The sequence below is a fragment of the Echinops telfairi genome, unplaced genomic scaffold, assembly GCF_000313985.2.
Source record: "Echinops telfairi isolate 266 unplaced genomic scaffold, ASM31398v2 ScPeMD7_7459;HRSCAF=8497, whole genome shotgun sequence".
In the NCBI taxonomy this organism is placed as follows: Eukaryota; Metazoa; Chordata; class Mammalia; order Afrosoricida; family Tenrecidae; genus Echinops; species Echinops telfairi.
In genome coordinates, this window is record NW_022111359.1 from 6,306,908 (window position 1) to 6,318,581 (window position 11,674).

The window sequence follows — 11,674 nt, forward strand, 5'->3', positions numbered from 1 at the left end:
AGGGCAGCTGATGAGACGTCTTCCCACCAACCAGACACCACTCACCTGGAGCGTGAGGGGCCCCTTCGGGAGGGCTCACAGCTGTCACCCAGTGGTGTCAGGTGCTCCATGAGAGACTGGGTGTGTCAGTAGCTACAGATGCTACAACCACAGACAGCATGCATACATGTTAGCCCCAGGAAACAAAACAAGTCTCCAGCCTCATACTGGAATGTTCCACTTACTTCCCGGTGCCTCAGTGCTGCCCCCTCTTCTGGTGACTCAACAGCTGAGTCTGAGGCTCCCTACACCAACTCTTTGGAGCCCTGGTGACACAGTGGCCAAGCACTTGGCTTCGAGCCAAACCTACCCAGCAGGGCTACAGGAGCAAAGGCCTGGCGAGCTGTTCCTGGGAAGACCATAGCGGAGGGAGCTGTCACACGAGGTACCCCCAAAAGTAAAAAAACCCACCTTAACAGCACCTAACAATGCTGCTGTAAGCACCCTCCAGTTGTCATTTACTGTTCCCTGCCTACTGCCATGTCCCAGCTGAGTGCCCTGCCCAAAGCCCACAGGGCCAGGAAGCAGGCTTCTAGTAGACACAGGCTGCCGCCTTGCATGCCTGACTCCTGGGCACTGCCTGCACAAAACTCTATGTAGAGTGGGCAAGCAGCCCTGACAGTTCTGGCAGGGTAGCTGTCACCATGAAGTTCAGGGCCCTGTGCCTTTGCTTCTTGCCCGCTGCATCCCAGCCCCTTTGACTGCACTTCTGCTGAGAGCCACTCTTGCTTCAGATGTGGCCATAAGCAGAGCCCAGCCTCCTGGCAGATGCAAATGATCCTAGATGGTGCTAAAGGGTTGTAGGCAGAGAACTGAGAACAGAGTCTTCCTGCCCCTGCTCAGGCTAGAGAAATACTACCCACCAGGGGGATGAATACCTTAGTGCCCTGAGAAGGCTGAGCCCAGTGCAGTGGCAGGAGCACTGGCTGGCTGGGGGCTTTCGGGCCGGCAAGGACTACGGGGGTTCTGGAGACAAAGATGCTGTCTTCACCCCCGTCACACACTTGTTCCCCCCAAATAGTAGCCTGACTGCAGAGGGAGACCCAGGGTTTGTGGGGGTGACTTTTAAAGGTTTCCTTATGAACCTGGCGCTAAGGGTCTGGCTCGGGGTTGGGGCTATGGCTCCCTGGAAGGCTGCTTGATACCCAGTATCCTGTAACCAGCTGCTGTGGCATTGACCCAGGGCTCACAGTGACCTCATGTGCCTTAGGGAGTGGCTGTGTGCCATAGGGTTTTCAATGGCTGTGATCTTTCAGAAGCAGATTGTAGATTGCCAGGCCTTTCTTCCCAAATGCCTCCGGGCAAACTCGAATTGCCAGCCTCTGCTGAGAGCTGAGCCACCTGTCTGTGCCCCTGGGGTCTGCTCTTGTCCCAAGGCAGGCCTTGGGCTCCATGTGCAGCAAGGGTGGAGTCTGCAAACTTCAAATGCCCCTAGACCGTTCTTGTCCTCCAGAGGCCACCATCTTCTCCAATGGCCCTCGTAAGACAGGGATAAAGAGCCTAGGGGCTGGCTCCCACTGGGCACAAAGGAAGCTCTATCTTCCCATCTTACTTTGGTTGAAGGCAAGCAGTTCGCCTAATCACAGCAAACACAGCCAGCCAAGCGCCACCGCCACACAGCCAGTTTCTAAGACAGACTCTGGGCAGGGCGGAAGGGCTGGAATTGATCTGGAAGGTTCTACCCCAAAACCCAATTCTGATTTTGCCCCTCAAGTCTCTTGCTTTCTAGTTAGGAAAGTATAGGTGGAAAAGGTGCTAAGTCTTGCCTGATTTTGGAGCAAAGTGACTGCGTCTCTGTGAGTCATCCCTCTGTCTTGAGCTAGGACCTGGGTGCTCTATGGTGGTGGGGGTGGGGTGGGGGTCAGGTAGGTGGCTGAGCTGGGTGGGGCAGGGCCCAGGCAGGAGGAGTGCCAGGGAGGTGTGCACTTACCCCTGCCAGGTCTCGCGGGAAAGGAAGGAGCGGGGCCTCAGCAGCGGGATGCGGAGGCGCGCTGGCTGGAGCACTAGCGGGGGCGAGAGGTTCTAGGGCACGCTCACCCGCTGACTCAGGGTGACCCCTGCCATGGTGGGGGGCCTCAGCCTCCCCCCGAGGCTCCTCTCCCGAATCTGCAGAGGACTGGGAGCAAGAGAAACAGTTTTTCTTCAATGTAACGGCCATGATACGGGTGGGGTGGGGTGGGGTGGGGTGAGGTAGGGGGCAGGGACCAGGGCTGCTGTCCAGAAGGCCAGGACTGGCCTTATGATGTGAGAGAGGAAGAGGGCGGTGGGCGTGGGCTGCTGGGCTGCGAGGTACAGCAAGCCAGACTATCAGGCGGCCCTGTGTGGAGTCAAATGTGCTCTCAGGCCACCTCCAGGGGGAAAACCACCCTAGTGACAGACCAAGCAGTGTCCACACTAGAGCCCGTGGGCAGAGTCCCCATAACTAGGGAGAGGGTGGGACTCTTGATGAGTCCTGGGCTAAAAGATGCTTCAAGAGTGGAGTGCCCTACTGGGGCTGTCCCCCCCCGGGTCCACTGACCAATGTGGGGATTTCTCTGGCATCGCTAACATTGCCCAGAGTGGAAGGTGGCTGTCCTGCCTGAATGCAGATGGGCCGCTGAAGATGGGGAGAGCTGGGAGCTTTCAGTTCTAGGAAGTTTTCATCCCTCCAATGCACAAACCCCATCCTACATGGGGGTGGGAGTGGGCAGAGATGGGGAAGGTCAGAGCCTTGTCTGGCCCAAGAGCTCTGGGGCATGACCACCAAGAACCTCTCCTTGAGAAACTGGCTCAGACCCCGTGTGCTCCAGGTGCCAAGCCCGCTGCTCGGCATTTCCCACAGTGTGACCTCACCACAACAGGGGCTACTGCCCTGCCTCCCTCAGACGTGACTGACTTGTCAGCTAGAGTAACAATGTCAGACCACGGGAAGTAAGCATGTGATGTAAGGGAAGTGGAAGAGCATTCTCATCAGGAGCCCTGGTGGTACAGTGGGTAGGCAGTGGGGTTGCGATCCACAAGGTCAGCAGCTTGAAACCGCCAGCTGCTCCGAGGAAGAGACTGGGCGTCCTACTCCCGTAGAGTTACAGTCTTGGAAACTCACAGGGGCAGTTCCAGCCTGTCCTGTAGGGTGCAGTGCGTCAGCGGTGACGGGGTGGCAGTGAGAACTTTCAGTAGCAACCCCACGCTTGCGCGCTCATCTGCACCCCTGGAGGGCCACCGGCGAGGACACTCTCAATTGGAAGGCGGGGAGGGTTTGTGGGCTGCCAGCCTGCCCCCTCTTGTTGATCCTCAAGGTTGAGGACCCCTTCAGAGGTCCACCTCTAGGTAGAACAACTTGAGTTCCCTTCTCTTTCCAAATGCTAATGCTCAATGCTTCTGTGACAGCCCTGACATCCAGGGAGGCCGTCATCTTCCATCCCTGAGAGACCCACCCACTCCACCCTTCCCTGGTGTTCTAGCATTTTCCACTGGGCTCTGTGGGTTCCTCTTGGGCAAGAAGCTCCTGCTCTTAGGAACTGATGCGGAGCCTGCTGCTTGCCAACATCAGGAACACGTCCACCTTTGAACTCACCCTGAAACACACACAAGATACGCTGGGCACCCCAAAAGCAAGCTCTTGCTGGGTGCCCCTACTCATCCTGCTCCAAGCACTTCCCCACCTGCCTCCCCTCTCTAAGCTCAATAGCCATCCTGTTGGCCCAAACCTCAGGGTCATCTGCCTTGCCTGAAAAAAAACCAAACCCTCCAACATTAAAGAAACAAGGAAGAAATTATTATGCTAGACAATGAGAGTATTTAACTTCTCGTGACTCGAGGAGGAGAACAGTCTTCACACTGACTTGTGCTGCTGAGCCCCGGTGCATGAGTGTGGGCATGTGAGGAAGCATCAGACCAGGTAGCCAGCGGGGACAAGGGAGCCCCCGGCCATCAGTCTGGCCCCGACTCGTTTTGGCACCTGTGGTTGGGAGGGTCCAGGTTTCCTAGGGGTCCACTCATGTTCATGGGAGCTGATTGTCAGTTCTCTCCTCTTGCCGAGTCAAGAGGTAGGTTTGAACCACCTGCCTTTTGGTTAGCAGCCAGGCAGTGAACGGCTACATGGCCAGGTACTGCCAACCAGGAACAAGAGGCCAGGAGACTGCCCCCAATCTGTGCTCTGCATGTCACGGAGACTGGAGCGGGCAGCTTCGCGCACTCTTTGACACCTCTACCTGGTCTCTCTGTCACGTGCAGGCCGCCGTCACAGGCTCGCTGCTATGTGGACTGTTCTCTAACTCAGAGGACACCTAGGGCGTGGAGCTCGTGATCTTTTTCTTTCCAATCTTCCAGCTTTCTGACCTCACTTTTGGGCCATGTCATTGAAGTCCTGGTCGTGACGATGGCATTGGGGTCACGAAGGCTGAGAGGTAGCCATAAGTTTCAACACCCATGACAAGACGGCAGCCAGCAGTGAATCGAGGAGCAGTGACATGCAGGCCTGTCCCTATAAATGCTCCAGGGATTTGAATGTTCCTTGAATATTTTGCCGCCGCTCCCCCCTCCCCACCCCCAACCTAGTATAATCCATGGTTACATTGTTCCAAAAATACCTCGTAGAGTAGTTTTTAGAGCAAATTCTTGATCCTCAAAGACAATGATTATCAGTTATGGGACCAATGAAGCTCCCTTTTCAAAGTGAAAAGGTAAAGAAGAAAGAGGGGCACCCTTTTCTCAGAAGAGACCATCTGGCTTATGTAGGTTGACCCCGCCGTGGGGAAGGGTCTTGAAGGCCGATGCTTTGGGGAGGAGCCTGCAGCTGCTCTTTACAGACCTGCCGGAGGCCCGTGTTGTGACTGTGCTGACTCCCCACCTGACTGCTGGCAGACCAGGCCAGTAGCAGCACAGACAGATGCTATTCCAGCTGGGACACCCCACCTCTCCCCGCTCCTGAGTGGCTCCAGCTGCACGCGAGAAAGACGTGGCGACCTGCTCCGTGAAGATGAGAACCAAACCCAGTGCACAAGAGCTGTCCTAAGGACTTCTTTACAGAGGCCGACTGCCATGTCGCTCTCTCTGTCTCTCTCTCTCTGACCTTCTAGTGCAGGCGTCCTCAAACTACGGCCCGCGGGCCACATGCGGCCTGCTGAGGACATTTATCAGGCCCTCCGGGTGTTTTTGCCCGTTTTGTTTTTTACTTCAAAATAAGTTATGTTCAGTGTGCATGGGAATTTGTTTATAGTGTTTTTTTAAACTATAGTCCGGCCCTCCAATGGGTCTGAGGGACAGTGAACTGGCCCCATTTAACAAGTTTGAGTCCCCCTGCTCTAGTGGTTCTAACCACCAGCCCTTTAGTTAGCAGCCAGATGTTTAACCTTGGTGGCACCAGAGTCCTTAAAAACAAAACAAAAACCCCACTGACTCAGCAACCTTCCACAGGACAATGTACAACTGCCCTTTGGGTTTCTGAGGTCTAATGCCTGGTCTTTCTCCAGTGGAGCACCTGGTGACCCCTTAACCCCTGCACCACCAGGGCTCCCCATAAACACCACAGCCTAGAGGGCACACGGAGAAGTCCTACTCTGCAGCATCTGGGGTCTCCAGGGATCAAAATCGATGCAATGGTCCCTTGTGGGAGCAGCAGCAGCAGGCAGTTTCCCAGTAGCTGAGGCAGCAGCTCTTCCTGTATCCCAGCTCAAACACATGGCCCACCTGCCCTTGGACAGTTATTTTTAGAGCTTCATTTTGAGTTTGGCTTAGAGTCAATATTTTGATAAGAGCATGTGCACTGCCTTAATGACTGCAGAAGGCCGCCAGGTGATCCCAGCTCTGAACGATGGACACCGGTAAGCACTGAGCACAGGCCTTCCTTTCTGGCGGGGATATGGTCAACGGGCAGCAGGCATCTTAGCCTCATGGGAACCAATCTTCTCTCCCCACAGTCCATCCATCCCGCTGGCTTTCCTCAGGTCTTCCACAGTGAGGACTTGTTTAATTCCCAGCACATCAGGGCTGGCTGACAGGTTCGCTGTAAAAGGCCTTGCTCTTACGGGTCACCAGGGCTCTGCAGAAACCACCCGCTCTGCTGGCGAGGTGTGAAGGGCGGATGGGAGAGGCTGGGCACCAACAAAGCCTTACTTACAAAAAAAAACGTGTGTGTGTGTGTGTGTGTGTGTGTGTGTGTGTGTATCTTACCTAGCTTGCTTGAAACATGGCCCCCCAAATGATTCTCATAAATGCCAACTTCGGGGAAAGTTCTGACATTACTGAAAATCTGAAGAAAACAGATTAATACAACCGACGCCGAAAACATAAAGATCCTGCTGCTACAGCTAGAGGAACTGCAGCCGCCCCTTTGTACTGGAATCTTCCAGGGCCTGTCTCCGAAGCTCATGAGCTGTCGGGGCCAGGCAGAGCGGCAGTGTGATGGACCCTGAAAACGTCACCTAGATGGTGACCAAAGCAAGACTGGAAGGAAATGTGCAAGGGGGCTGGTGCTCTTTCCTTAGCAAACAACTCAGAGGGAATTAAAGTACAAGCCACACAGTAGGCGCCCAGGGCGGGTGGGGTCAGTTAGGGCAGCCACTGCTACCTCACAGCGGACCCCCTCCCACTCCTCATACATTCGCTCCCTAGTGGAAGATGTGAGTGTTGCCCAGGGAAACGGAGCCAGGCCAGCTCTGGTCTCTTCTCAGAAGAAGAGGCAGGGCCGGCTGGCGAGAGCTGGCACACAGGCTGAAGCGGCTTTCATGCACCGTACTTGTCGATAAGCAGCATATGCCTCTGAGGACACACAGAATCCGGTCTGTGCAGCGTATTAAATGACCAAAGCGCAACTAGTGCCACGGCTTTCCAGAGAAATCCACCAAGTCTTCACCTCCAGTGGGGAGTCACTTGCTCAATTCTGACACCACCCTGACAGCCATGAGAGTGGCACCAGTGATGCCCAGGCACACATCTGCCACCACCATCACATCGTAGGATCCCCTGCTGCTCCCTTCAGGCGGGCAACAGGCTGCAGAACCCCTCAGATCTTCACCACTCCCAGGGCAGTAAGGTGCGGACGGAAGGTTCGGCAGTGCTCTCCAGCCTCGCCCCACTTGCTGTCACCAAGCCACTGGAGGGGCCTCCTCCCTGCAGGCACCCCTTACCTTTTGTCCTTTATCCTTCTGAAACACAAAGACAGGCGGAGCAATGGCAGGCTTTTCTGCAAAAAGAAAAATGGTTTTGTTTTGTTTTGTTCTCCCTCAACACGGCAGTCACTCAGCAAACACACTGCGCGCGTTAAAGGCAGTTAAGCAAACAAATGAACATCAGAGTCACAGCACCCCAAGCCAAGGGGGGGAGGGGCAACTGCCGGCAGACCTGGGCTGAGTGGGGGTGCCCATGACACAGGAACCAGGATACGGGGTGGGGGGCAGGCTGGATGGCAGCGGGCAGCCCTGTGGGAACTTGGCTCACAGGTGACCAATCCTCTCTTAAGGGCGTCTCTCAATTTCCAATGGTGGAGACTCGATAAGGCTTGGTTTCATTTATGAACGCACTCCTGGGCACAGCCAGGGGTCCAGTGTGCATCCCAGAGTGTATGCCTGTGCTCTTCAGAGAGCTGAGCCCGGCAGGGACACTGACATGTCATTTGCACCTGAGTGTGACACAAGTGTGTCGTGGACAGTTTCTGTCTAGGAGCTGTCCATGCTCTGCTGCTTCACCCCCAGCTGGGATGTGGGATTTGGGTGCGCTGAGGGACCCGTGGGGCCCTGGCTTCCTTTGGTGCAAGTGTGGACAGGGAGCCACAGGGATTATGAGGTGGGATGTGTGTGCTGCCTCCCCTTGCCCAGAAACCCTGGGAGACCAGAGATGTTGCTTGTCCTCTATGTCCCTGTGAGCCCAGAACAGCACCTGGCACGCCTCACAGACCTGAAGGCAGGGCACAGACACATGGAGCCAGGGAGGGAGGAAGAACAGCCAGGCCAGCACCTGGCAGTGGAGGCGGAGCTCTGGAGATACACACAAGTGCTGGGCTCCTTCCAGACCACAGGCGGGGGAGGGGGAGGGGGAGAGGGAAGGGGAGGGGAGGGGGTAGGGATGTTGAAGGACATCCACAACAAAGGGAGGGTCAGTGGGGTCTGAGCTCTGATTCAGGCACTCATTCAGGACCTGCAGGTACAGGACCACCAGGCATGATCCCAGAAGACCCTCCCAAAACACTGTACACATTGCCCCACTGCCATAGTCAGGCCCGTCTGCTCTCTCTGTGGGGCTCTCAGCTGGACTCCCAGAGCCCCAGAGCCCAGCCAACCCACTCACGCCCCCTCCTGGGCATCTGCTGCTACCAGACCCTTGCTAGTCCACCTCCTTTCGGGAACCAAATCAAAACCAGACAAACCCAGTGCATGGAGTCAGTCCGACTCTCTGGCGACCTCGTGTGTTGCAGAGTAGAACTGTACCCTAGGGTTTTTGGGACAGCGGCTGTTACAGAAAGGAGCCCTGGGTGGCACAAAGGTACAAACCAAAAGGTGTGTGTAGGGGTGGGGGTGGAGGGCTTGGACCTGAGATAGTACCGGAGAAAGGCCTGGCCACCTGCTCCTGTCAAGATGTCGGCTTAGGAAACCTCTGTGGGGCAGTTCTACTCTGTCCTGTAGGGTCACTGTGAGCCTCACTCAATGAGCAGCTGCAGGGTCACAGGTCACAATGCCTACCCCTCTGGGTGAAACCCGACCCCAGCACTAACTTCAGCCTGCACATGGTCAGACCTGGTCGCTGATCGCAGTAGCCAAAGTGGGCTTCAGAGACCACCCGGCCCCCAGCGGTGGCACCAAGCAAGCTGATAGGCACTCAGCCCACTGAGACCCAAGCTGGGATGGGGGCAGGGAAGAACCTGAGAACAGGGGCCCCCAGGCTTCTAGAACCTCTGTACTTCCCAACCAACAAGTGAGGGCCACCAGCAAGATGCCTATTGACCAAACTCAGAGCCACTGTCGGTTCTGGCTCAGTGACTAGACTGATACTGAACATCTTTACAAAACAGACAGCTTCATCTTCCTCCAGCAGAGTGGCTGGTGGGCTTGCAGCAGTCACCCAACGGTCAACTCCCAGCACCACGCGGGCTCCCTCTTTAGAGATCAGTCACCACAAACCCGGGGTTGTTCCGGTTGGTGTTGTGGGGCCTGGAGCACAGAGGAAATGCGATGCAGAGACCCTCTGCCCACACAGCAAATGCTCAGGTGCACAGCAGGAGGAGAGCAGAGTTGTTCCTAGAATGCCCCCCTTCTCCTTTCAAGCCCCTACTCTACCTCTGGAGGCTGAAGCATTACTACCAGGGCAGCCAGGGGCCCCTCCCCAGCTCCTGCAACCCAGGCAACACCCCCACTCGAACTCAATTGTGATCCATGTAACGATCTCAGACCCTGGCTCTCAGCAGGCGGGGGGTGGGGGTGGGGGCTGTCCCACAGCCTGTAGCCCAGTGTGAGGGCTGTCCCACAGCCTGTAGCCCAGTGTGAGGGTTGGTCCTTGTGGTGACAGGGATGCTCCCAGATGGGCTGAGAAGCCAGCAGCCCAGGCCCCGGAAGGCGGAACTCCTGGGGCCTGCCCTAGAGGCCCAGTCCTCTGAGACTAGGCTCTCCCTGCACCCAGGAGGTCTAAGACTAGTGTCCCAGTGAGAACTGGAGGCTTGGGGGTGGGGGGTGGGTGCCTTTAAAGAACAACTGACCTAGACCCATATGTGTCTGCAGGGTCCCTGAAACTAGCCACACTTGTGTGGACCCCCCATATTCCTAACAAGGGTCCAGGACCTGCCTCCTCCTGTAGTGGGTGCTGTGGAGATGCATCCGACTCCAAGTGCCCCCATGCAACAGCACAGAAGTGGCTGTGGCACTGACTAACCTAAGCACTTAACCTCTGCATCCCCAGGCGCATTGGAGCAGACAGTGGGGCAGGGGTATCTCAGGAGGGTAGTTTCCAACCACCCAACAGAAGGAAGGTGCAGGCTTCCACTAGGCCCCCCAGGGACCACCATGCAAAGGCGATGTGCCTTTTCGTCAAGAGACTGTTTGGTGGCAAAACTGACAACACAGCTGCCCAGCATGGCTATGGGGAGGGGGTGCTGCAGGGAACTGACTGCAGGAGAGCTCCTTAAGAGGCCAAAGGTAAGGTGCCACCTTGAGGACTAAGGTATGCCTGACCCACACCTCAGCGCTTTCAATCACCTCCTAAGCATGTGCACGTGGACGAGGAATAAGAAGACTGAAGAGCTGATGCCTTTTCATGGTGCTGGCCAAGAGTACTGACCCCAGGCGGACGGCCAGATGCGGCAGAGCTGTCTGTGCAGGAAGAGGAATCATCCACAGAGGAGAAATGCCTTCATGAAGAGATCACTGAACATAGGGTTCTCCAGCAAAGTGGTGAAGAAAGTAGATGGTGCCCGGCTAGCAATTAGAATATTCTTGGTCTGGAGTCTTAAAGGCTTGTATTCAAGCAAGTAGCCATCTAAGTGAGGCAACAACTAAATCCACAATGAAGAAGCACACCAGTCTGTGTGACCCAAAGATGACAAGAACAAAACCCAACTATGATGAAAGGAAAAGTACCAGTGTTTAAATGGTGCACATCGACGGTGGAAATCCAAAATCCTTCTACAGAGTATCTAGTCAGATTAAGCCTCTGCTAGATACCCTCTGATCACAGCGAGGGACTCACACAGCTTTGCTACCAGAGATTATTGTAAACCTGGTTATGCTGGGTCGAAAACGACCGTATAATATGATACCTGGTCAGTTGACCTCCCTCTCGACCCATCCTGAATTTGCTTTAGGCCAGTGGTTCTCAACCTCCTAATGCTGCGACCCTTTAATACAGTTCCCCATGTTGTGGTGAACCCCCAACCATAACATTTTTGTTGCTACTTCATCACTGTCATTTTGCTACTGTTATGAATTGGGCCACCCCTGTGAAAGCGTCGTTCAACCCCCAAAAGAGTCGCAACCCACACATGGAGAACCACTGCTCTAACTAAATATTTCTTGTTTCATGATATAAATTTCTTCTTTGGCTTTTAAAATATTTTTGATGATCCTTTCTGTTTATTTTTATCTTTGTATTATTCTTTTTTTCTCTTTCACTTAAAAAAATAGTTTATGCAAAAAAAAATAGTTTATGCTAGGTTTCCCCATTTACGAAGCTCAGAAGGAGTGGCTGCATAGACAATAACTGATCCAATGGTTTACTGGGACAAGAGTTGGGGGGTTGGAGAGGGTGAGGGGAACTGGGGAGAAAACAGTGACTGCAGGAGGAGGAGGGAGTAATAGAATTGATTGCGATGATGGACATACACTCTTTGTAAATGAGACTTAACTATGGAAGTGTATGATATGTGAATTTATGTCAAGAAAACTACTAAAAAAAAAAAGTTGACCAATGGTTACCATGCTTAAGGGACACTGAGTTTATGTTAAGGGTGGTAGAATAATTTGGAAAAGGATATCAGTAATGGTTGCACAACACAAAGAGTAGAATCAATGGGACTGAATTATACATGTATAAGTTGTCGGAGAATGTCTTGTGTCTTATTTATGCCACAATTAAAAAATTACTCTATTAACAAGTACAAGAAGAAAATATTCTCAAATGGATTGTGGCAATGACTGCACAACTCTTTTTGATATGACAACTACAGTGAACCCTC

General features: G+C 54.2%; 1 protein-coding gene across 3 annotated transcripts in view; it reads right to left on the minus strand.

The window, feature by feature from the left end:
* The window catches only part of RANBP3 (RAN binding protein 3), a 50,992-nt gene that overhangs the window by 21,991 nt on the left and 17,327 nt on the right, over positions 1–11,674 (minus strand). For 2 of the 3 annotated variants that reach the window (XM_045300084.1, XM_045300083.1), the window contains exons 2-3: positions 7,146–7,201; positions 1,970–2,155 (exon numbers count right to left, since the gene is read on the minus strand). In XM_045300084.1, the coding sequence (XP_045156019.1) occupies positions 1,970–2,155; positions 7,146–7,201 (242 nt within the window). The remainder of the gene's footprint in view (positions 1–1,969; positions 2,156–7,145; positions 7,202–11,674) is intronic. The other variant, XM_045300085.1, reaches the window with a different exon arrangement.